This window comes from Augochlora pura, chromosome 6 (assembly GCF_028453695.1).
Source record: "Augochlora pura isolate Apur16 chromosome 6, APUR_v2.2.1, whole genome shotgun sequence".
Lineage (NCBI taxonomy): Eukaryota > Metazoa > Arthropoda > Insecta > Hymenoptera > Halictidae > Augochlora > Augochlora pura.
The window spans coordinates 20,358,196-20,385,481 of record NC_135777.1 but is presented as its reverse complement, the minus strand read 5'-3'; the positions used below and the strand labels follow the sequence as shown (position 1 = coordinate 20,385,481).

The following is a 27,286-nucleotide window of genomic DNA, read 5'->3' as shown; positions in this document are numbered from 1 at the left end:
GTTAAAATCAATTGAATTTGTTCAAACCAGTGCGATATGAAAATATTAATGTATAAGAAATGATCATCAAACTATAGAATACACGTCACGAATATTTTTAATTTTCTTGCATATCGACACAGAATTTAATTCTTCTGCGATCAAAAGTTAGCAACATAACTAAATAAAATCATACAAGAAACAAAACTTCTGTCGTTCCATTAGAAATAATTAAAAAGAGCTACTAACATAAAAATATACCTATAAAATAAACACCTAACTGTTACTAAACACCGAATCGATAAAAGCGAAAAAAGAGTTAATTTCAGACTTTAAATTCCGTTCGTTCATCTTGTCGACCGTTGCCGTATCGATCCCCGGTTCGGCGCTGCTAAACGGTCTGTTGCAACCGGGTCGATTATCGATTATCATCACCCGACGTCGTACTCCGGTATTCGCGTTCGATGTATATCGGGCAACTCGCGAAAAAGGAGCGAGAATCGCGCGAGAAAACCGGCCCGGTTTCTCGCGCGGTTGTTTGCGTGAGAAATTACGGGCGGGAAAGCGTGTGCTGCGCCGCTGCAAAGGTAAACTAGACGGCACCGAACCGGGACAGCAATAATTAGTCATGTTGCTCGAGCCACACGGTCCCCCGTGCCAAGCCAATAAGAAGTCCGATCCCAGCCGCTCCTTTCGCGTGATATATCGTCGCCCAGGTGGGTGATGTCGAGACTCCGGGCACCGGAGAACCGCCTCGCGATCTTTTTTGGACGTTTTCCGTCGAGGGTGGATACCGCGCGCGCCACGAGATGAATACGTTTTGCGTGACTACCTCATTCTTGACTGCGAATTTCTCGCGGCACCCCTCCCCGTCACATTTTTCTTCTGCCCTGGGAAATCCTACGAAATTTTTCACGTGGCTCTGTTTCATCCATAGTTAAAAAAACAGGGCGCGAAGTTATCTCCGTGAGAACTGTCAGCCGAGAAGCTAGTCGTTATAATGAATAAAAATGATAATAGTGTATAATGTTGAACATCGGATGTTACGCTTATAACTCGAGTTAACTTAACCCTTTGCAGTCGAGTGGTGACCGTGAGGCACCATAAAATTGTTCTATTCAAAATTATCTTTATACTAACAATGTTTGCATGTTAAGAATTGTTGAGGTTATGTTCTGTTGATACGAATGACAAGAATCAATTACATATGCATTACATGTACTTTGTTATATAAAATGGAAATACTAGAAGCCGGAAAAATTACTTCAAGATTTCCAAGTTGAAATGGCTTCGAGTGTAAATATATTAATAATATAATATATATAAATACACTCTAAACGAATTGATTATTGCTCCTCTTACACCATAGATTTTATAACAGGAATCCAAGAATTTATTTTTACAAGTTAGACAAAAATGCACTTTCAGTTCGTGTTTTCGAAATCCGTCTTCAATCTCAATTTACTATTATCTCTTTCCTATGAGGAAGTTTTCAATGATATTCCAGTGACAAAATGATTTATAAACGAGCGACGAGGTAGTCGATCATCGAGGCGAACCACTCGAACGATAAATAGATAATGCCAGATTAGTTTATGTACAAGACAGGGTAAACCACCGGTTTCAAATAATAAGCATTAGATAGGGAAGGTTAAAATCGTGTACAGAAGCGAGTGAAAAATGTGTTTCAAATAATAAATAGAAGATAGTACACGCGTGAACCATTGGGCTCGGACATATCTTTCGAACACTACGAGCAGATAACTTATGTAGATAGCCAGATTAGGCTGTGTACAAATCAGTCGTAATACAATGTCGAGAGATTATGAGAGGCTCGTAACGTGTATGTATTTGGGAACCGGTGGAAAGGGCTGCTACGAAAAACCGTTCGAAAATACACGAGAGCCTGGAGAAACATACAAAAACCCACCACCCGTCGCCGTCAAAATAAATCTCTCGATCCTTAAAGAAAAAAAAAGAAAAAAAACACAGAAAAAATATCGAAAAATAAACTCTAAAGACTTGGCCAATAAACAACGTTTACAATCACTCGATGCCCATCGATGCGTCAAACAGAATCTCTAAATCAGCGTGAATAAACTCCATTACATGGTTCGCGGAACACTTTTAAAACATTCTTGTTCATTAGCACAGAGCGTTATGCAAATTCATCGGCAAAGAAGCAAACATTTCCGAGCGTCCCCCGATGCTTGGAACCGTTCCGTCGGCGGGTATCGGAGCCGATCATAGTCACGGCATCGTTAATTTCCGCTAAACGAATATATTATGCAAACGAGCCACTTTGCGAACCGGCAACTCGGAAGAATTGCTCAAATCCGTCGATCCGGCATAAAAGCTCGTAAAGTCGCGGGACAAATGCCGAATCAATCTCGCCGGCGAGATCTCTGCTCCTTCGTCGAACGCGAGAGAGATAGAGAGGGAGAGAGAGAGAGAGCGAATGCCGTGCGTCCTGGAGCGGAGTCCTCGTTGTTATGTGATACACAATGTCTCCCGTGTGTTTATTTGCATAAACGTACGCGATCTCCACGGGACCCTGCAGACGCCGAGGAGAAGAGGCGGCCTTGATCGAAGTCCTTATTCGAGAGACGCGGGGCTCATCGCGTATGAATAGCAGGTACGCAATTACGAGACCCCGCGCGCGCAGATGTCATCGGCGAGCGCGGACTCCGCGACGAGTCTCGTTGAACATGCCGATTGTTCTATACCCAGGCAAGCGCCCAACGCGATAGGAGAGCAGTTTGTTTCGCAATTTCCCTCGTTTGACGCGCGCGCGCGCGCCCGCGCCACGTCATAACCAGATTACAGATATTCATGCAAATAGATTTTTGCACGCGCGCGCGCGCCGCCGGGAACGCGAATCGAAGGGAAACTCGTTTCGCTCCGGTTCCATCAGCCTTCCATTCGACGGCCAAATTAAATAAAGAGTGCATTAAAACTCGGAGTCAAACCTCGTTGATATTCTAAAAAGGCTGCTCTCGTCGATTTTGTTATTACGCTCGCTTTTTATATGATGGTACCTAAAATCTCCAATTTATCACTGGGACATATTTTGTGTGTTGCAAGAGAGAATGTCCTTCCATATTTAATTTTACAGAGAATAAAATAGAAGGAAATTTTTTTTTTTTCATTGACTAAAATATTCCTTGCACCGAGTATTAAATCAAAATATTAATTTTTGTCGCCATACATGATTTTTTATATTTTAGAAGTCTGAATATAAATTAACTAGGCAATAAATTTGTATAATAATAAGAAGCGTAAAACAGGTGAAAATATGTCTTTTCAATAATTTAAATAAATTGCAAATCACATAAGAACAGTCTAGAACACTCCCAATCGTGTTACAGTATCGTATCCTCGTAATTAATTCCCTTAAAAATGCATAAAATGCAACAGACCAGTCGCAAGAAACACGAGCCCGATATCAATTTTAATAAATCGAACATGACACACCGCCTTTTTTATATTCCATTAACGCTCCAACCATTTCGCACGTTGCCAGCCTACTCATGTAATACACGCGTCGGAGGCCCGCGCAGTCTAAACACGATCTTCTGGAGCAGAAACGTTTTGAATAACAAATTTCCCAAGGAGATCTACAACGCCCAATGCGTAAATGCATACCTAATTGGTACGAGATGCTGAATTCGAATGGAAGAGGAACTATAGCGCCTGAGAGGGGGACCACGAAATTCACAAAAGATCGTTCTTCTCTTTTCCACGGTAAATTCGGAGCTGGGTCATTGTTGCAACAAACGAGCGCCGTCGTCTCTCACTTTTCTCCGTGGCAATATTTTTTTTTTGTTATTTTTACATCGTCAGCCGTGAAACGGACCGTGTAAACGTTGACCGAGAAAAATGGGGAAAGTCGTTAGACCGAAAAATATCGTGAAAGCAGCCAGGCGGCCGTCCCGCGCACAGGCGCCAACAAAAGAATCGACTTTTTTTTATTATTATTATTATTATTTTTCTCGCTGGTTGCGCGGCGCGCTAATTGCGTCCCGATTATCGGTGCACCGGGTTTATTAATACCGGCACAGTCGGTCTGACCCTTGCCGATATCAAATCGCCGTGAAGAAATTGTAAAACGCAGTACGGCCTGTACTTGATACTTGAGTTCTTCTAAATATAACGGGTAAACACAGCCGAGCTCCCGTAAAATTATATCCACCGTTTAGAACGATGGAATCACGTGTTTCGTGCCAAAACAATGTCGCGCCGTTCGCGATCGGCAAACGTTCCGCGGTTCTCTTATTTCTAAATGGAAAAACGTACGGTGTCGACGGGCACCGTTCGTCGATTGTTTCTTATGGGATGTAAAAGTCTGATTGGCAACGACGCGATTGCGATCTGTAATTACGGTAATACTGTGCAATAATTGCGTGTCTCGATCGTTAACGAGATCGCTGGTACGACGGTGCACACACACATATTCGAGAAATAATTAAAGAGCGTTTTCGATCGTACTTGAAATTGATTCGCTCTCGAGATCGCAATTAAAAACACTTGCCCGTAAAAACCGGAAATGCCGCGCGAAAAAGAAAAGGTTCCCGGGACGAGTTCACACATGTTCGCATCGTCTGAATAGCGAACTAATAGCCGGCGGAGTTAGATAGGAGAGACCCGTGAACGGTGTGTTACTTGAAAGATATTGCATTAGCGATTTTCTCACGCGACCGAGTAATCTGGTGTGAGATCGGTGTAACGCTAAACACTCATTGACAATATCCCGACGTCCAATTACTTAATCGTTCGAAAATCTACGACGGCACGGTCGACGTGTCAAGACAGCTCTCGCGCCGCGGCCGTGTGGCAGCTGCAAACAAACGGGCGCGAGATACAATCGTGTACACTAAGGTGGAACAAGGTCGGATTCACAGCCTTGAGATATTATAATATGTTTTGTTCATCGTCAATAATCCGCCTCGTTGACCGCGCCGTATTGCATCGCCGCCGGGTTCTCGACGGTTCTAGTCCTCGACTGCAATCGAACACCTCGCCGATTACATTCCGCCGACGCATGACGGACGCCCGTTACTCCGATTATGTGCGAGTAAAACGACACGCGTCGCGAAGAGAAAATTGCGGATTCCTAAATGGAATCGTATTAACGCTATGGAGCTATTCATAATGACAGGTCACACTTTTTTTGTTTGTAAAATAACGTCGAAATAATTACACTGTTTTCATGGTAATAAAATGGACTCAGTGATAAACAGAATATACAGAAGGTCTCTATATAAAATATGGATTTAATTAACACTTTAGCGACCGGTCGTGAAAATTTAGCTCGATGTTAAATTTTCGCTTCTATTTCGATTTTATTTGTTTCATTAATTGCGAAAGAGATCTAATACCTAAAAAAATTGTATAATAATATTGAATCTCACGGTAGTACAATTTAACACATTTATGTTAATAATAGGTGTCAAATTATTGAATACCACGGCAAACGATTCACAGGCTACCAATCTGCGGTAAAAGTCGATTTATTTCGACTTTCAGTGAAAGAATTTCAGTGATTTAGAAACGCATAAAATATGTTCTACATGATTGTTTACGATCACGTTCTCAAAAATTGTTAAACCAGAAAGATAAAACGAAACCTGTCGCACATATCGCGTTCACGTCACCGACAATATATAAACCGGGTCAAAATTACGCGACCCGAATCCGGCACAGTCGAAACACGATTAAACGTTAACAGGCACGATAAACGTTCGCCCATAGTTTCCGGTTTCGTTATGGTTACGCGATATTAATTATGCGCGTCGGGAAGGGGTGTGCACCTCAAAATCTTGCACAGCTCAGGTGCAAGTTCGCTTTCAGCGCGTTGAATACAAGAGGAGCCCGTAGCACCGGATTGACACAGGGGTTAATTGGAGTCACTCCCCCTTTCAGCGGAGCGTTTCGGGCGCTGCCATCGAGTTCCTCCCACAACCTGACAACAATTTCACCCGGGATATCGCGCTACCGATTCCACGAAAGCAGCAAAAGACTTCTGGATTCTCCGTGCGGCAAGCGGAGAGACGGACGCGCGTAGAATCGAAGCGGTCGCCGTAAGCTGGCCCAAGAAAGGAGAAGAGAGGAGAGCGCATTCGGCGTCGCGCGGGCATCGTCCGCCTAGTAGAGGGGAATTGGAAGAAGCACGGTCCGTCGTTCGGCATTCAGAATGCATTCAGAATGCGGACGAGGCAACGTGGAGCTTGCCGAAGCCAAAGTAAAGGAACGATACGAAGAGAGGCAAAGGAAAGGAAAGAGAGCGTGCGCGCGCGCGAGCGCGCGGCGTCAGCGGGGTGGCTCGAGCCTTCGCGTGCATGTGTTTCTCGTTGGTCCCTATGCACGAGAGAGCCGGGTCGGAGTGGTCGGGGGTTAGAGAGAGGATAGATCGAGCGAGCGAGAGATAGGGAGAGAGAGTGAGAAAGAGAGGTAGAGAGAAACAGAAAGGGACGGTAGAGGAGGATGAGGAGGACGAGAAGCGAAAGAGCAAAAGGATGGAAAGGGAAGGAAGCGAGAGGCCGCAAAATATATGCTGCATGCTCTCGTGGATGCTCGTTTGCAGCGTTCCGTGTCGTAGAGGGACGGAGATAATCGCGGGCGGCTGGGCCCGCGGACCGACGAGGATGGAAGGAGAGGAGAACGCGGAGGAACGGTTCGGCGAGGAAGAGGAAGAGTAGGAGTAACAGGAGAAGGAGGAGGAGGAGGCTGGTCAATGGTAGGCCGGCTATCGGTACACCCTTCTCGAAAACAAAGCCGGATCTCACCTTGATTTATCGCAGAGTGCTGCCGCGTTGCTGTGTGCTCTCCGGGTTGCGATCGGGCCGCCGCGCCGGGGTAAGCTCCCCGGCGAAAATTAACACATTATCGGCTCGATGAGAAGAAAATCAGAACGAAACACCGTTGCCGTCGTCGTCGTCGTCGTCGTTGTTGTTGTCCTGAACAGGCTAGAGAGAGCGAGGAGCCTCGGGGATCCTGGACGATCGCTTCTGGGTGCTCCTTTCCGAGCCTCCGCACTCCGGGCGCGCTTTGTCTCCCTCGTATTTATCTCCGCTCCGCGGCAGACAACACGGGTTCGTCGAATCCGTGTTTTATACACTGTCCGGGTCCCGCCGCTAAATCAGCTCCGCAAAACGTACGCACAGCGAACGTGAGTCACGGCCAGGAGTCGAATGCTTGCACACGCCAGCGGATCACAGAACGCGATCTCTCTCCCTTTCCTTTTCCTCTTTATCTGCCCTCCCGCTCACTCTCTCCTCTCTCTCTCTCTCTTCTTCTCTCTGCTATCCGCTCCCGACGCACAGTAGAGACATACAGACACAACCGGACACGTTTCTCCAAATATTTTCCTTCGGTGCGCACGCTGCTCCCGCTACCGACCAGAAGGCCTCGCACCGCGTTCCCCCTCACTCACTGAGAGATATATCGCGCTTCGACGATCGTCGATATACAAGTGCGGGTCGCGAAACCGAGCCACGAACAACCCCCAACGCCGGTCGACTACGCACTGACGTGAACGCAACGCGAACGCCGCGCTCCGACCGAGACCGTACGGAGACCGGATGGGGGAAACGCGACTCGGACGCGTTCGGCAGACTTCGGGACCGACTTCGTCCCCCCTCTCCTTCGCGTCGCCGTTCCCCCACTTGCCGCGCCGCCGCCGATCGGTCGGTCGGTCGGTCTTCAGGGTATAGCGTACGAGTACGAGGCACAGCGTAGGATCCTCCGGCGTACCCTCTCCGCGGAGCCGCGCGAGAGTCAGACCCGATGCGTATCTCTTCCTTTCTCTTTTACTCGGCTCGGTCTCTTTTTCCTTTCTTCGCGTCCCCTCCTACCCGCCCTACCTCCCTCGCTGCCGACGAAGTTGCTCGCTCCGGTCCCAACATGCACACCTGTTTAGAGGCGCGCGTGTGTGCACGCGACGCGCACCACCTCAGCCTCTCTGCCTCGGCCCTCTTTTGCGTCGCGCGGAGCGGTGCGGCAGCCTGGTACACGCGCGATGACGTCACGCTGGGCGCCGTGGCGTGGATAACGAGATGGCTCGAGTCTTCCTCGGGACCACCGATCGCTAATTATCGTCCTAGAGGTTTCGCCTCGTTCCGTGACCGCCTTGTTCCTCTTTTTTTCCCGTTTTCGTTCTCGCTCGCCCATCTCGCGCCCTTTCTCTCCCTCTCGCGCGTCCTTGCCGCGGCGTGTGTTGTGTTGTTGCCGGTGCGCTCCGCGCGCTGGCAGACGAAGAAATCGTGCGAGCCCAGAAGCCTCTGCTGTAGGGAGAGCAGAGAGAGGGCCTACCCTTCTTCCCGTGGATTTTCGTTCGACCGCTCGTTCCACGGTGGCATTAACGATGTCTCGTGTAGGTACAGTCACGACCGGTTCCGAGAGGCCTACCTCCTATCGGGATCGAGTATCTAGCGACCCATCCTGGACACCGGCCGACCCGAACGACGACTCCTGACTTGGGTTTCACCCGGTCGTGCGTTCAATAAAATTCGAGAGGATCAACCCGATCGGGTCCAGGGATACCATGTCCTGGCATCGCGTGGCGTCCTCGAATCGTCCAACATCGAAAAGTCTTTGTTATGAGTTCAACACGGACGCGAGTCAAAGTCGATCTTCAATTGGACACTGCAAAATGGTACTTGTCCGAGTGAAAGTTCTGATGCTGTCGCTGATCGACGTGCAACACGCATTCGCGAAACGACGAAGAAGAAAAATACCTACAGTCTTACTTCAACCGTGCCAATCGATCACAAGTTGTCAATTAGATACAATCTGTATGCGCGCACACGAACCACCGAAATTTACAGCACTGCTTTCGAGAATGACACAGAAGCGATCGGGGGCAGAGGAAACGGGGAGCGAGACGGTCTACGCGCGTAGTTTGTCGATGATGAGGACCCGGTGCCATTTCGGGCGACGGAGCCGGCCCGCGCAAAAATCAGCGCCGGCGTATAAATAACGAAACACCCCCTTGCGAGAACGGGACGCGGGACCCGCAGAGCGGCCGTGCAATAAATAACGTCGGCGCGGAGCACACCTGCAGCGACAAGGCGTGTCCGATGGACGATGAAGTTTAACGTCCTCCCCCTCCCGCGTTCACCTCTCCTTTATTTCTCTGCCCAAAGCTATTGCAAGACGCGGCGCCAATAAAATGCTAATCGCCCGTTCCTCGTTACCGTCGCGTCCACCGGCCACGGTCGGAGTCGCCCGGCTCTACCCCGGACCTGTAACCCTTTATCGCGATTTGAGATACGAGCGCGTCGTGATCGTCAGCGAGAATTCATCCCGGCCGACCACTCGTGTTTTCAATGCGCCACGGGATCGCGCGGCCGAGAAAAACGAACAGCCGGAACGAAACTGTGCTTTGTTAAGTCCCCGGGCCCTATTCCCCCCCTCTTGACCCGGCGACCGGATGCGCGGGCTCGCTCAAGGGGTTAGACCACCTTGACTCGATCGGGAAGCAGCGAACTTTGGAATCTGCTTCATTTTTGTTATTGCGATTGATCTTGTTTCTCCGCGCGGAAGCGATAAATGGCAAATGTTGTTAATACGATATTTATCGATCGTTAAGAGTGATTGACGTGTGTCGTGTTATAAGAATGACAGAACAGTACTTATGTTGACGTTTCATAATTTTTATTGTAATGCGCTTCTTCTTGATGTAATAGATATTTATTAACCTTTGAGGCACGGCTGGATTTTGCACGAATGAAATTTTTCATAACTTAATGAACATTTTTCTTAATACATATTTCTTTGGTACAGTTATATACATATAGTATTAGTATTTTTATATATATATTCTTTTCTTATATATAGGCTTTTATATTTTTATATAGGCTTTTCAATGACTGAACTGTGTCTAAGAAAAGCTCGACAATTTTAAATAAAAATTACAAAAGAACCTCTTACTATTAAAATTCATAATTTAACGTATAACGTATGCGAGATTACTGTAGTTCTCGAACAATTTTTTACCTTGCTATTAACCGTTGATTTACGTCGTTAATATTGACGAAACTCAGTTAAATAGATCGTATTTCAGATAAGTCTTTAAATATTAATTCCGGGAATTTACATGCAATTAATACGGTACTCGACGCCGAAGATTTCGGCGCACTTGTGGGTGGTCTCGAAGGCAGGCGCATACGATCAACGGCGAGGCAGTGGTTTATCAGGGATCAGTGATTTCGGTGATTTACGATGTATAAAGTGGGATATTGAGAGTAAAAGTCAAACTCGGTGTAAACATTCAGCTTTGTTTCGCCTTATCTCGTAGATTACATTGCGGATCTATCGTCGTTCAATTTTTCTGTTTGCTCTGACGAGTGCCCTTTCTCTAAATCGGGCCCGTATCTATCGGACGAATCTTCGGCACACTCCGGAACGGACCGCAGAAAGCAACAGCAGCGTATCCGCGTTATCGCGTTTGGTTACGATGGTTTTTATCGCGGCAATTTCGTTGTTCCTCCTTCCTGAAAATCGCGCCGTTTCGCGACGTCGTTCACCGTCGAACGAGAGACGCGGCCGCGATCCACTGACTCAGAAGGTATACGCGGCGCTTTATAGACCCGCGCCGCGACAATAAAAATGGGGCCGAGCGTTCGGTTGCTGCCCTCGGGGGCCGAGTCTTTGAATCCGCTTCAAATGCCCGGGCAAGTATTTACCGTAAAAGATGGCCGGGGTCCTTTCAATAAAGTACGAAGTTTGCGACAAAGGTTCCTGTAACTGTTTTTTCGCGCGGTGCTCACGGGTGACTCACCTCAAACACACGGCCGGGCCCCGGCCATTTCTGTTTGGATAAAACTTTCGAATGTCGTACAAAAGATAAAGAAATGTTTGTCCGTCTCGCGATGGATTCATCATTCTCGGGGCGACTTATAATTCTCGACAGCTTTATTACCATAACAATGCCCCGCGTCGAACCACCCCGTTTAGCAACGGTTCGTCAACTTTCACCGGGCATCGCGCGACACACACTTCGTAACATTTCTAATTAGAAAATTCCGCCAGCAAAACAGCAAGCAACTATTCAAAACTGTGCACTTGATTTAGCGACTGTACTCGATTCGGTTCACTTATAAGCTCGTTCAAGATCAAGCTATTAGATTACCAGTTGCGATCAGTTCTTGCGGCACCGCGTTCTATTTTAAATTCGCGTGAAAATATTGCGCGAAATCGCTCCGTGCCATCTCCGCTTTTATCGGATCGAACGAGCACGGCAGTCGGAAAACGTAACTCGCGATAAACACCGGACCGGTATTATTTAACCGCTCGAGCAATATTTGCACAGGGAAAATACGACGCGTAATAGAGAAAAATCAAAAGCGTCTATTATCGACGGAACGAATCGGTGGGGGATCGGTTGTTCGCCGCCGCCGCGACTCGACGCCTCTAATATTCCCGCGGACGAAATATAGAAATTTCGCAATCACGGTGCGCGAACCGACGAGGAAGGGAACGGTATCCCAAGTGAACGGGGAAAGGGAAAAAAATATATTCAAAGCGAAGAGGAGCGCGCGGCGGGAAGGACAGAAACGAGCCATTCCGAAATAAAAACGTCGAATAATATCACGAAAAAAACTCTCGGTCTATCCGGTGTTTCTCGACGAGCCACGGCTGTCCCCCCTCTGGTAAAGCCCCGATGTCCTCGGCCGTCTCCTAGCACGGAGGGAGGTTCGAGCCCTTGGGGCCACGGACACTTTCCCTCGGCGCTCCCGCAATAGCCGGGAAAAGCGGAGGGTAGCTCTTTTCTACCCCGAGGAGAGAGAGGCAGCCGAGCCAGTCAAGCCCAGCCAGCGGCGGGTGCATAGGAATGACGAACGACGGTGGATTGGTTCTGATTACGATCTCCGCGTCACCCCAACGCGAGGACCGCGACAATGACGATGACTGTAATTCCGTGTACGCACAAGGTGGTCCATTATGATCCTTCGACGGGAATACGCGCCGCAGTCGGGGACGAAGTGCGAGGGTATTGCCCGGGAATCGAGGACGAAATTGATGATATCGGGCAATTTATTTGTTTTTAATATAGTGTGGATTTTAGGGTGACTGTTCGTCTTTGGTTTCTCTTTCAACATAAGATAATAAATAAGATATTAAACTTTTCCATTTTCTGCTTTATCTATTATTTAATAAAAAGAATTATCACCATATAGCAACAGACTTCATTGTCTTAGTTGCTATTTTTGTTCGTTGCATCGTGCAGTAGCAAGTAAAAGCTATTCTTGCAAGCTGCGTTTTGTGTATCGATTCATCATAAGACTAGCTAATTTTATTTAATTTTTTTAGTTTGAATAATCGACAAAATTGATGGAAAACGAATTAATTTTTGCACATGACAGCGTCGGCGAATAAAATACTTCGTAAAGCTATATTTAACTAAATTATTTTATGACGTTCCAGTCAAGTGTCTAAAGGATAACACACTAAAATTAAAAAAATGTAACAAAGTGTTACCTTAAAAGAAAATAATAAAATATTTAAGAGAACCCATCGCACAGAGCGCAATAAACAGTCTTCGCGGTCGCAAGAAGTTCCCTTCGCGATGGATCGCAAGGAGGTTGAGCCCCGCAGGGTTCATTAACTCCAGACTATTATTACGAAAGCCAGGATTTCGGAAAACTATGCGGTTCCGTCTTCGCGGCGTCCTCGATACGATTTATCGAGAGCGATATTAATTAACGGGGCGAAAGATTCCGCACAATGGCGGCAAGTTCGCGCGCGGGAGCTCGAGAACCGAGCGGCCGGATCGAAGAAGGGTTTAGGGGCCGATGGCGAAGAATTTCGCCGTTGTTCCGGCAACAATGGCCGCGCGGAATCCGCCGTCGAACTTAAATTTTAAGAGTCACTGGCACGAATGGACTTACCGACCGCTAAAATGCGATTTTTTTTTCCTTCGGCCGAATGGTCCGCGGGGCCACGGGAGCAGACCTTGCTTTCCGCGCGACGAATAATTCAAGGGAGAGAGGGGAGCGAGAAGAAAAACAGAGTCTGAGAAAGAGAGAGAGAGAGAGAATGGGAGAGAGTGTGAGAGACTGAAGAAAGTTGGAGAGACCGATCCCCGTGGAAAATTCGAACTTTTCTTCGTTTCACATCGATTCCCGGCGATATCGCGTCTACCGACGGATTTTCCCCGCGGAGTTCATTGTGGGCTCGCAGTCGTTCCGAGGATTCAATTACGTTCTTTCTCATCGAACCGTAAGGGGTGGAGGCGGTGGGGGGAGGACGCGCGCGCGGGGGTGGCGAGACCGGACCGAGGGTAGGCGTCAAAGCGAAAGTTTCCATAATAACGCCTTTATGACGATACTTTTCGTCCACGGTGCGCGCCGGCAGAGAAGCCGAAGAAGTTACGCAAACGAACCGACCGGACGCGACCCCGTAAAAAGAGAAGTTGATGGCCAACCAAATTTTCCTGCAACTTCGACGTCCGCGACGGCAACTTCGCCGCCCTTGTTTAAAACCAGCCACTGTCCGAGTAATTGCTGCTTTGCCGACACTGTCTGCAGTCGGTGTTTCCATTCGATCGTGTTCGAGTGTCGCCTGTTTTTGTTTCAGACAATTCGGTGCGAATTATTGAATCGGTTTTATTGTATTAGATTAATTGTTTGAAGAGAAGGCTCCCTTTATTCAGTTTTCTTAACTTTCTCTTGTGTTATCAAAGTATACGAATTAAAATAAATTAAGAGACACTGTGAAGAAAAATTGTCCCTATTATTACTTTATTAATTTTTATGAATTTATTAATTTATTAATTTTTGTAAATTTATTAATTTCATTAATTTTGTGTTTATTATTGAAATATATGTGTTATACTGTACTACCATAACCTTTGATATTGATTAAATATATTTCGCGATTGATAAAATAAATAAAATCGAAATAGAAACGAAAATTATCGTTGAACTAAATTTTTACAACCGAATGACGTCGGTAAAGTGTTAAATATAAATGTTACGTTGTGCTTTTAAATCGCAATAGAATTCTGTTCTTTTGTCATCGCGATTTTAATATTCCAAAAAATACAGGCACACGGTAAATTTAAATTAACTTTTCCTTTCAATGATTATTACGAAAAAATTATGACCATTATAATTCTGAAGAGAATAGTTGTGAAAAAGTCATCGGTAACTGTCTTAGAATTGTTAAATAACCTTTCGCAAACCTTACGTGATTCATCTATCTCTTCCGCTATCGCGTCGCAAACAAAGAACAAAATTAGTGGACAGAAACAGCAGCGAACCTGAGAACCCGAAGAGAAGAAGATAGCGAAGAAAGCGATAAGTAGCAAACAAGGTGTAGGAAGATTCATCTGTAGATAGTATCCAGAGCGTAACCACGCTACCGCTTCGCAAAAGAGACGGAACGGGGGTTCGGGTGTACACACAATATTTTCCCGTGTCTTTTCGAAACGCGTGACAGATCGTTGTTCCATCGGGATAAAGTCCTCAGAAAACCGGTGTCCGCCGGCCGGCCGGCCAGCAGGTCGGAAATATCGGTTTTTGTCAACGGCCTGGAAGAAGTTAAAGGAGCCCCCCCCCCCCCTGCCCCTCCCGGCGCCCCTCGCACCCCTGCCGGAACCGCCCGGCCAGTGTCTTCCGCAGCCATTGTTGGGTCACGGGTTTGACATTCGCTACGGCACATCCAGAGACTGTCTCCGCCGGTCGCCAGGACATTCTCGAGGGAGGGCCGCGCCACACCAGGTTACAAAGGATCTGGCTGGCACCCTCCAGAGCTTCCTGCGCCGTAGGACCTGCTTTAGAAATCCCCCGAAACCAATTTATCTTGAGAAGCCCGAACGTCGGGGACCGCGGAGCTAAACGGATTTTCCCTTCGGTGGCATTAGGCTGCTTTTATTCGACGTGAAATTAGCTTACGGGCAAGCAGGCCGGGGGAGATCGATCGGTCGCGAATTACACGCTCGTTTCCACGGAGAGAGAGAGAGAGAGAGAGACGGCTCGCGTCCGGGGTTCACCGATCCCGCGAGCCACCGAATCGCGGCTTCTAATCAGGCTCCCACGCGAGCCGACCTCCTTCCTGCCATTATGATTCGTCGCCGTGCGAATGACGCACGTCTCGAATCCTCCCTGTCGAATATCCTGGGATTCCACAATTTCTCGCGATTACACGATTTTCAGTCTACGTTAAACAATATCCTCGTTCTTATCCGTGAATATTGAACTCATTTTTTGCTCGACGTTTTACATCTATTCTTGGCATTAACTCTTTGCAGTCGAAGCCATTTTAAGTATAAATCCAAGATATTTGTTTAGACTTGTAGCGTTATTATTTTATTTAACTTGGAGTATTTTATATATTATGGAATTGCATTTTGTGACTCCAGCAACAGCTCTTAACAATTTACTAAATATAAACAAATGTGATAAAAATTATTTTGAAACGTGGCATGATAATTTTTAGTGGCGCCTTAGAGTCACCGTTCGACCGCAAAGGGTTAATATTGGTATTTATCTACGTACAGGTGAGCTACCTTATGATTTTAAGAAATCGGTTAACAAGTATCCATAAACAGAATAATCACAGTACTAAATGCAGTATAACACGGTGAAAGAGATCGCATGGTTCAGATATACGACTTGAATCGTATCATTTTGATTCGTTAGATGCGGATCTTTATGCAAATCTGAATTTGCATAGAAAGAGGTGGATGATGCAACTGGAAAACAACTTCAAACGAGGATGCTATTACCCTTCATTCTTTTAAACCTATGGTCGATTCATTTACGGAGAAAATTTAACTGTTATTTTAGAAACGTTTCAATAGGCAGTAATTTCGTTCAAAAGTAGCCCCAAATATTTAACCAACTGACTTGTTATTAGCCGCTCCGCGCTTCAAATAGCACGTCTGAAATGGAACGCTTCGTTTAACTTTAATGGTCTAACTTACGCGCAACCTCCACTAATTTAACGTACGAGAAAATTAGATAATTGCTATGCAAAATTGCCTCTTGTCGTCGAGGTACATTTCACATGGATGTGACAAGAATAGGTAAAATCGAAACACCTATTGCAGAACGCTTTTCAGGGGGTAGAAGATCGTCATCGATTTTATCATAATTGAAAAGTGTCAAAATTATAGATAGAATTTTTCCGCCCAATTTTTATTGTATTTTTATCGTATTATTTTTATTATTATCTCAAGATTGAGTCACAGTTGCCTGGTATTTCATATTAGGTTCTTTTAGCTTATATACAGGTTGTTCCAGAATTGGTGGTACTAATGGAACTGTGTAATATAGCATATCGATTACATTAATATTATTTACAAGTGACACATGAATTCTATCGTGTTCCATGCACCTAATAATACATGCTTGAATTATTAATTACATTTTAATTTTTATCAATTACATTTTAAAATGAAAATATTTGATTTAAATGAGACTAAGACAAGTAATTTACTCGATTAAGCCAAAAATGCTTAAAAACGCAGGATAACAACGAATTCTTAAAAAATTCTATTCTTTGCTATCGACTCGTACAAGACAGCGAAAGTTTCCAAAAGAATTGGTGAACGCTCGAGATTACGCCACGTCTCGAACAGCCAGCGCCTCTCGAGACGAGAAACTAGATTCCCATTTAGCCGCAGTTACACGGGACGCCCTCGGAAAATTGTGATTTCGCGCTGGGTTCCGCAGTCGATTCATCAGTTGGCCGTGCCTGCGAAAGGATAACCGAGCGGTCGGAGGGAGGGAGAGGGGCGGGGGAGAGTCGACTAGAACTCCAGATCCTCCCGGAGGCAGATTACGACTTCCTGCGACTTCCTATCTCCCGCCGTTGTATACATTCTACCGTGTACACGTCGGCTTGGTACGTGTTGGTGACCGAATCCGGCGCAGCCGGGTGGTCGGGACTGAACAGATAAGGCGGTCATATCGGTGCAACGAGGAGCGGAACGCGATCCAGGTGCATACACAACACGCGGGGACATTCTCTCCTCTCCACCGGCAGCGCCTTCCCTCGCACGGCGTACGCGGGAGAGAAAGAAAGAGAGAGAGAGAGATCACTGTCTTTAAGCTTTCCATTGTAACGGTTTAACGCTCGAGCGTTCCTGCGGCGTCGTTCGTTATCTGCTTATGGTTGGCGATACGTTACGAAAGCGTTTCAACCGGAGAGATGGCGCGCGTTATATTCCGTGCCGATGAAGAAAAGCTTGGGAGGTGGTCGCGGGGCGCTTGGTCGACAAAAATTCTTAAGATACACGGGCAACGCGCTCCTACGTTTCGAAACGTCTCTGAGAGGCTCCGGGAGCAAGTAGCTCCCAGCCGAGTCATCCTCTTCTCCCCGAGCTGCTTCTCCCGGCACGGTTCGGGGAAGGAGACATAAAGAGAGAGAGAGAGAGTGGAGAGCCTGCTGCCCCGAGAGAAAGAGAATGACTTAAATGACCGATAGACTGGCGCTGCGGGAGTCCGTCGTGGTCCCAACCAGTTTCTGGACACCATTTCTCCTGGCAGCCGCCCGAAAAAAGACGCTGTTACGCGCGTATTTCACTCGGAATGGACTTGTTTCTGCGCACAGCTTCCTCCCCATTGTTTGCCACGCGAAGGGACGTACGCGACGCCCAGGACGCGTTTCCACAGAAGTTTGCAAACACCATGGGCGAGCATCGTTGCCCGGCTCCGCGCTCGGTCGTCCCGGTCTCGCCGTACGCGCGATAGTCGCGGCAACGATGATGGACGAGGATCGTTCCGCTCGTTGTTGGCCAGACGGAAACGTGGGCACGGGTTTTATCCGTGGGATCTGCTCGCCGCTCGTGTATTGACAGCAACACGGGGCCCCGGGAATAAATTATGAAAATAAATCGTCACCCGGCCGCAGATGGATTATCTATCGGGAACGGGGCTGACACGTCCGATCCGAACGCGACGGGACGGAAGACCGTCGAACGCCGCATCTCCGTTTTTATCTCGAGAAATTTTGAAGGATGGTGAACCGCCAGCGCGCGGGGGCGTTGGGACGGGTACAAAGCCGTTTTAGACAAACGACTGACGTACGAGAGAATTTTTCTCGGCCCGTTTGTTCTTCCGACCGATACGGTTTGCTTTCTTTTTCAACGCTACGGCGCGCGTGAGTGACACGTCTCTTAATGTGACAGGGAATATTAATACTTGCGATAAAATGTGAGATGGAATAAATTTGGTCGGGGTCCATGAACAGGCGTCCGTGGGGCTGGGGATCCTCCGACAATGGTGGGCTTCGCTTTTATTGCGGAGAGGGTTCGTACCCCGCGGCCATTGTTGCGGGGTTGGTCTTCCGAGGTGTTAATAGAATTATCATTTTCATTCATCGCCGGCCAGTGCGTTGAATATTATAATTCGTCGATTACTTTGCGGTCTTTCTCACGTTGCTGGAACAGCCCGCCGCGCGGCCCTATTTCGTTAATCCCTTTATCTCCTCGTTTCGTCTTCTCTGATAATTGACGCGCCCTCGTTCGGTTCCCATAACCTTCTACTATTCCCTCCTTCCACGTGTTTGATTTTATAAAAAGCTCCAACCGTGAATAAATAAATACGTAAACAATTTTGATGCACACCTCGATAACGTCATCGTTATTTTACTACAATTTATTACGATCGAAGAAGAAAGTTATTATTACGCATAAAGATTTTTACTCCGATTACCGAGTTCCTTCAGTCATCTTTTCCTGCGCGCGAACGCGTCCCGCGATAAACCGCGAATGAATCACGCTAATCGCAGGATCAAGGAACGAAGAGCCAGAACGAAGTGGCTCGCAGCGTGCACCACGGTTCGAGGAAAGAGATCCGGTGTGTCTGGAATCATAACAGGTGGCAAGTAAACGAGAATTACCTGGGAAAGAACGTTCATAATCGACGCTATCGCGACAAACAGGGATAATGAAATTCTGTTTCCCAGAAGGTGCGCGTACCGAACCGGTAGGCTAATATTAAGAATACGATAAGGGGACGGCGCGAGGAGGAACCGTTCCCGGCACCGGGTACGCTTAACAGGCCTGACTCTCCCAGCAATTTCCATCCGAGGAAACCCGTGCAATTTCGTACGTCGGCCCGCCGCTCCCCACCGTTCCCCGTGTAATTCGTCGCTCCGCGTAAATTATGACGAGTCCCGCGAAATATATTGCAATTTCATCCTCGGCGGGCTCCTCCATTCGAGCCGCGTCGGGGACTTTTCACTGGGGTGAACTTAATAACGTGATCCCCTTTCACGAGCGGAGAGAGAGAGAGAGAGGGAGGGAGAGAGACTTCCTCCAAAAGGCTGCCGGGCGTTACTCCCGCCGCTCCGTGTCCGTGCCTCGTCTTTTAATCGGAACATTGTTCGATCGGGAAGTAGCAGGTGGCGGACGTCACGGCCGGGATTTGCCGGGCAAGAGGGAAAAGGGAGGGGGAGGAGGAGGCGAGCCCGTAAATCGCGCAACAAAAGACAGCAAAATCGAGCGCCGGCGTGTCTAGAATGCGCCGCGTTGGAAACGACGCGGTAACCCGAGCCGGTGGCGAGGCAGAAGATGCCAGAATGAGATTTAATAAATGCCACAGGCCACAGGTAGGCGACGTCTTAGCACCGCAAAGCCGCCTACGGGGAGTCGGATTTCTCTACCGAGTCTCCTCGATAATTCCGTACCGTGTTCCCCCACTCCTTCCCGTTAACGAGCCGCGAGTGGGACGGCCGTACATTTTCAGTTCGACCACGCGAAACCGATCCACCATCCGTTTCCACGCTTCGGAGATACCTCGGTGCATATCGCGTCCCGCGCGAGAACTCGATCTGCTTCGTTATTTCATGCGTCCCCGGTGTCTTGTGTTAAGAACGAATGTACCGTGCCGGTCGAAATTACCGGTTGGGGATATTTTGTTTTTAAAGTTGTTGGAATTGTAAGGAAGTTGTATGTTTGGTATATAGTATAGTATATGTTCAGTATATTCAGTTTTGTCAGTTTAAAAAAGCAACACATGGCAGACATTTTTAGCGCTCGGTATATACAGTGTCAATTATTATTTTTCTGATGATAATGATGATACATTTTTATTCGATACCGATTGTTTGGTATAAGATATCGAACTTATGTTTAGCAACCAGACTGCCAGTCTATTATAATTATTTTAAAAATATATTATCTTCTTTTGAAAATATTACAGAGCCATTTAGAATGTAGATTTCTTGCAAATTTGTACATTTTTCATTTTTTATTTTTTAAATACTTTTTCTTAATTCTATCCTCTCTCTTACTTTATTTACAAAACCTCCTCAAATATTTGACAGATTTGTGATAATAGAAAAATTCTAAAAACCCATTGAGTTGTATCATTTGCAATTATTAAAATTCTTATCAGAGAAAAAATACATAAAATTGTCTCTTCAATTGTCAATATAAGGATAATAAAGTTTGTCGTACCATGAATATAAACTTCCTTCGTCATTTATCAATTTAGTAGTAACAAAGAATTTACGAAAGATAACATAGAAGGGGTTGAGCACAGGAGCTTTACAATTTGCTTGCCGATATTTCCGAGATATTAGAATTATTGAAAGATACATTGCCGTCCAGGTTTCATTTTAGAAGAACATAAAGGATTCGCAGGGTGCATAAAGAAATCCGTGGAGAATTAATTTCGTGCGAAACAAGGCGAATCCGGTAGCGAGTGCAGGCGCCGCGCGCGCCACACCGCCGAATTTCGTATTCGGAGACTTGAACGCGTGGTGGACGTGCGCGCGGTACAAACGAGAGACGCCTGAAATTATTCCAATCGCCACGAGGCCGTGAGCCAACCCCTCGCGGTACGTCGCTCAATGTCGCTATTCACGCACCGGCGAAAGTTCGTGCCTGAAAAGAGCTTTAATTCGTCCCCATTTTTATGCAAAGGAGGCAAGATCCCGTGGCCATTCGTCGCATCCGCTCGGAAAAAGCTGCTTTAATTCCGCCCTCTTCCCGGTTTTCGACGGCCGTCCGCCCCCCTTCCCCGGCAGCCGTCTCCTTCTCTCTCCGGCGCCCGCGTTTCGGCCCGGTCGTATAAAAATGCGGATTTAAGCGGGCCGACGATCACTTTTGTTCGGACAGGGGGGGCTCCCGCGCGTGTGACGTGACCGCGATACTCGCGTCGAAACACCGTGGCCCTCGCATACCAATGAAATAGAGATCGTTCCGCGGCCGAAACGCGCGGCGGCGGCTCGCTTGCTCGCTCGCGCGCGCCCGCCATTCCCGAGCGGTTATTCCGTAACGGCTCGGTGTAAAAAATCGTGGGCGAGAGAGAGAGAGAGAGACGTAAGTGGTAATATGTGGTCGCCTGTAAAACTTCTATCCGGGGCTCTCTCGGATTTTTTGCGGTCGCAACGAGCAATTGTATCGCGGCTTAATAACGATCCTTATCGCGGCGAGATTTGTTGCGGCTCGGAGATTTTGTTTTCTCGCGTCGCTAGTCGCCCGGGGAACGGAGAGTTCCTTTGCATAAGTCATTCGCTCGTTATCCAGGTTTCACGGCCGGCATCGGGAACGCGTACGGGCCGGTAAGCGGCTCGGCACGATCTGTTACACGAAATCCGAGAAAAATGTTCCTCCTGATAAGCCGAGATACTTTGATCCATGAATAGCGATCGGCTACATTATGGACTACCGACTTCAAGTATTTCGACGTTTACACCTTTTCTCGTAAAGTACCGGCTATACGACTGTTGCTCCTGTCTTGTACCGATATTGCCGGGTAATATTGCGCCATGAATACGGTGTGTTACGTTGATTGTCGTAAATAAGGGTCTAATTAGGGCTGAGTGGAAATATACGGTTTGTGTATGAACCGTTTAATATTCTAACCATTTTGTTGTACGATTGAAATGTATATGATTTTTGTATACTGATTAAGCGTAGGATGACTAATACTTTATAATAGTCGGACGAAAGGCGAGTTATATTTCACTTACAAAAATATTTCTTTGCGTATCGAAAAATCAATTCTCCGTCAGATTTAGTTTTAATTCTATCGAGTCACATGTCTCCAGTAACTTTCTCTAAATAAAATACAAGATTATATAAAAATACAGAAGATTATAATAAATGGATGAAAAGAGATAAAAAGTTCATTTTATTATAAAAACTTATTTACAAGTAATAAATATTTATCTTCAGACAACAATTTCTTCTCTTTGCACGAAGCGTCTGAAGATAATTTTTCTCATTGCTCAGAAGTTTACTCATCATTGGAAGTTATTAACAACTCTCGTCCGGTCGTCGCAAAACGTTCGTAAAGATCGAGCAATCCGGTAAAAGAACCGTCAGCCAATCGCAATGCTGCAAGAAAGTTCAGGGAACTCTGATTGCGAGCAGAGTTGACTGTGCGCGTCTTCAATTAGCAACTGGACGAGCAATCGCCAGATGAAGTAAAGAGAGAGAAGTTAAGACAATTACCGCGGTCAGGGTGCGTTCTAATGGAGCCATTAAGAACTCACGTGCACGTTTGTGTTTGTGGTATGTACAGGTAGCGCTTACCTTTTCCCATAAACGACGATAGGTTACGCCCTGCGGTTCACAAAGTTAAACACGTCGTCCGCGGATCGATGTCCAAGTCATCCGTTCTGGAAAAAGCAAACGAGGGGTGCGACGGTTAGAAAACCACCACGAAAAATAAACGGGGGTGCCTTTGGTTCAGGCGGGGCGGTGGGAGAGGGGGGGCAAGAGAGGTATCGGAAAGGGAAACGGTCGGACGACCCCCCACGGAAGCGAGCGCGCGGGACGGGACGGGACGGGCCGATCGCGCGTAATACGAGCGTATCGACGCGTTTCTCTTATAAATACGCGTCGATATACTGCGTGAACCGGACGAGCGGGACGAGGGTGTGCGGTTACGAAGAGATCTGACACGTCGATAAATATCCCCGGTGATCACCGGCCGCGACTTTACGGCGAACGAAACAGGCCCGCCGCTGTGCACCGTAATATTCTGTCGAATTTACGGGGAGAAGTGCGTTACGACTTTATTATGGACGCGGGGCCCCGGTTCACCGTGGCACGCCACCAGCGCCCACCATACAAGTTGATTTCCCACTCTCTACCCCCACCCCCCTTCCCTCTTTCTCTCACTTCTCTCTTTTTTTCTTTTTCTCTGTCTTTCCCTCTTTCTCCCTCTCTTTCTCTCTTTTTCTCTCTTTTTCTCTCCCTTTCTCTCTTTTTCTCTCTCTTTCTCTCTTTTTCTCTCTTTTTCCCTTTTTCTCTCTCTTTCTCTCTTTTTCTCTCTTTTTCTCTCTCTTTCTCTCTTTTTCTCTCTCTTTCTCTCTTTTTCTCTCTCTTTCTCTCTTTTTTTCTCTCTTTCTCTCTTTTTCTCTCTTTTTCCTTTTTTCTCTCTCTTTCTCTCTTTTTCTCTCTTTTTCCCTTTTTCTCTTCTTTTCTCTTTTCCTCTCTTTTTCACTCTCTCGCTGTCTTTCGGCTACTCCTCTTCCACGTCTCTCTCACTTTCTCCCGCGGCCTCTCGCCCGCGTCTTCGTAAATTCCAGCTTTTTATAACGCTGTCGCGGCGTCTAGCGATTATGGGAAAAATTCGCCCGCGGCTGCCGGGACCCCGGTAGCCGGCGAGGCCTCTGCGTAGGGGCTGCCGCGCCGCAGCCACGCGCTCAAATCGACCGTGCGGAAACGGGGGGGAGTGACATCGGGACCTCTGGAAATTCCTCGCCGCGATATTTAGACCGCTTAACCCGCCACCGGCGCGCGCTACCCTCCCATAACCTCCCGCCAAATTGAAAACACTTGTTTTTTAACGGTCGACCGGCCGATGTTGTTCAAATCGAAGCTTACAGGAGTTTTTGGAATTTCAGGTGGAATTTCAGAAACATTGTTGTGGAAAATAGTCAACATGTTTCCGTATTTTAGCATGTTTTACAATTACAGTCATAAGATGGTTGATATAATGTTATTCGTTCATTTTAAATCGAATAAGTATCTGATCTTTTTATTTAATTGAATTTGAAAATATTTGATCTTTTTATTATTAAAATATAGGAAGGAAGATAAAAGAAGATGTAAAAGAAATAAAAATTTTCTTTGTTCATCAATGGTAATAGTTATGTATGCAGATAATAAAATAATAATTTATGCAAAGTACATTAGTTTCTAGGGGCAGTAGGTTAAGCAGTCTTCTTCTTTTATCAATTTCATTTTTTAAATTGTATGAAATCAATGTTTGAACTGTATATACGCATTCTATTTATGCGTATGCGATTTATGTGAAATATGTAAATACTGTGAATTATGTTACGTAATAAGATTACTAGCATTCACTGATATTAGAAGGTAAATCTATAATCGAACATTTGCCTTTCAAGAACATAAATTACAAGCATCGATTGCTTCGTACATATCGAAAGAATTCTTCGTCACTGTTCCATCGTTTTATCACCGAATCCTCCGGTAATTACAAACGGTGATAAACTTGTCCGATACACGGACAGGTTCGCTAATATTTTAATTCCATTAAAAGGAAGTCGTTAAACGTTACACAAAAAGACCAGCCTAAGACTGTTAGTCACCGTCTGACGGCAAATATTCGTGAATTTATAGCGTGCTCTAGCCGTTGCGGGACGCTGGCGAATAAAGATTTTAGTGTTCCATTATGATTGCAATAAAATCCGTGCAGCTGGAAATAAAATTCCCTGGAATCGTTCTTTTCGTAGGTTGCCGCGCAAAGCCGCGGATTTGCATAAGCGACCGCAGTCTACTCATCAGCCCTTGTCGAATCGGTTGGAAATTGCGCGGCGAAACGAGCGTCAAGAAATTCAATTGCAATTCTATTTTATATGACAAATTGTATTTTATACATATGAAATTGAATCTTGTAATTCATGCAACAACAGTGATACCTTTAATAATTTTTGAAATCAAATCTCTCATAATATAAAAATTATTTTGGAACGTGCTGCAACAATTTTAGTGGTGTCTCAGAGTCACCACTCGAGTGCAAAGGGTTAAGTAAATCTAGACAAATGCAATAATATTTTTTCTTTTTCTCCTACAAAATTATCACAGTAGAAAAAGTGCTCGTTCTTGTAACCCTACGAAGAATATAGTACGGCAAGGGGTTAATGCTCACCGCGAAACAGTGGTCGCGATTCGAGGGAGACAAACGCGACAAAGTCGACAACCCGAATTACGAGCTACGAAAAAGGTGGACTCGTCAACCCGAGCCGTAGAGCCGCGGCGCGAAAAACGATCGACGCGTGGGCGGATCTCGTCGGAGCAAAGCTTTCCGTTCGGAGCGATTCGAAAGCTGTGCCCGGAGAGGATTACGCGATCCGCGCCGATCCCGGCCGGGGAGGGATAACCATTTTATCCGCGGCGAACACCGGTAGCCGCGGAGGAGATCGCGACGCGACGCGCGCGCGCGCGGACCGGATCGCCGGATCGCCGGCTCGCAATGTCGAGCGGAGTCGAACGTGCCGCGAACAGAAATCCCCGCATTATTTGCGCGAGGGAACGCGCGGCCCGGGCCCCGTGTTTACAGGTAACCCGTGAGCGTGTGTACACATCGCGGGCCCCGCCGCCGACTGAGTCAGACGAGATAAATAGAGATAAGAGCGCGCCGGTTTATCCGCGCGGAGAAAGTATTACTCGCGCGGATAATGTACAGTTGTGGGTTTAATGAGCGGCTACGTTTCGTATGATTTACTGGAATGCCCGCCGATCGAGAGGAACGAGGAGGAGGAGGAGGAGGAGGAGGAAGGAGTGAAAAGAGGCTGCTGCGGGAACCGGGCGAGGCGTACCGATGATTTACGCGGATCGAGATTAGGCACACGATAGCCGGCGACTACCGTGAAGCGACACGCTGCCTTCGTAAGGCGCTCGGGGATCAACGGCGTCGGTTTTATACGAGACGCCAGGATTGGAAAACTGTTGTGTCGTGCTGTTCGGTGAGGACATGGCTATACTCTGAAGAAGTTACTTCATTAGACGACTTGATTTCGACACTATATTATACTATAATAATTGGAGGCAACGATTTGAAATTGAGATATTAATTCGAATACTTGTAGAACACTTTTCGGTACGATTATTTTATTTTTATTTATTTATGGACGAATGCCTATGGTGATGTAAAACCAAATAGGTATAGCAACACCGTGTACACGGTGAACAGAATGTAGCAATAGTGTGAAAGAGGATAAACATCTCTACAAATCTATGTATAAAATGCTGACACTTATGGTGACTCTCCGGATTTCTTTCGCAACCCACTTCTCGACTTTAAACGCTCTGTCATGATTATGGTACGACAAACCTAAATTTTCTGCTATCTTAATGTATCCGTGTTTATCTTACTCTGTTATGTTATTTTTTAATCGTCAACTACAAATATTGTGTTTTCTCTATTATTGTAAAAAATTATTTTAAGGGCTAAATGCTAACTAAATGATAATATTATTGACAGGCAAAATCGATATGATATTAGCCAGCAGAATAACAATGACCACGTGGTCACGAAAAATGGCTGGTTGAAGAATGTATATAATAGTGTATATGTATACTATTATATGTGTATTTACTAGAGTATCTATTATTATATTGTATGTATATTTACTAGTGTATACAATATTATATTCTATGCATATTTACTAGTGTATACAATATTTTATTCTATGTATATTTACTAGTGTATACACTATGTATTCTATTAGATAAGTATATATAAAATATTCCTAATCATACCAACGCACTTCCCATCCACAGCATTACGATCCCCGCCGTTTCATTTCTGCCATTAGCCAGCCGCTCGGCCTCCGGTATCCCCGTGACGCGCAACATCGATTCCCATCAAATGGATCCTCTCGGTCGGAACACCGCCAGTTATTTATGGAGTTCGTGATACACCGCGGTCGGCGAAGCGCGTGAATTTCCGTGTAAATGCCAGCGTGACCAATTAAATACACGTGTAACCGGGTCGGCCCTGTTGAATTCGCGCGGCTCCGGTCGACGGACGGCTCCTCGTCCCCGGCGATCCTCGGATCCTCGCCGGGCCCCGGTTTTCCACCCGGATTAAGAATCGCTCGCGTGCAGCCTAATTTGCAATGCGGCTTCCACTCTAACCGACGCCGCCCCCCTCCCCGAAGCTTCTGACCTGAACGGCCGACATTGTCCGCGGCCGCGTTTACCTAGCGAGGTTAATTAATGATCGCGTCATTTAGCGTCTCTCGCGTGCCGGACACCCCTCCGTGACGCCGCGAGCGTTTTTCGGGGTGTTATGACGAATCGGCCGCGGCGACGCTATCGATGGCCTTCGTTAATAATCAAGCCGGGCAGAGTTTCACTTTCGATCTG

The 27,286-nt window shown here is 46.6% G+C and overlaps 1 protein-coding gene across 3 annotated transcripts in view; it reads right to left on the bottom strand.

Moving 5' to 3' along the window:
- The window catches only part of Fz2 (frizzled 2), a 205,940-nt gene that overhangs the window by 51,218 nt on the left and 127,436 nt on the right, over nucleotides 1-27,286 (bottom strand). For 2 of the 3 annotated variants that reach the window (XM_078183171.1, XM_078183170.1), the window contains exon 2: nucleotides 22,475-22,560. In XM_078183171.1, coding sequence (XP_078039297.1) covers nucleotides 22,475-22,484 — 10 coding nt within the window. In that variant the 5' untranslated portion in view covers nucleotides 22,485-22,560. Of the gene's footprint in view, nucleotides 1-6,764; nucleotides 7,494-22,474; nucleotides 22,561-27,286 lie in introns of those variants that run through there. The other variant, XM_078183172.1, reaches the window with a different exon arrangement.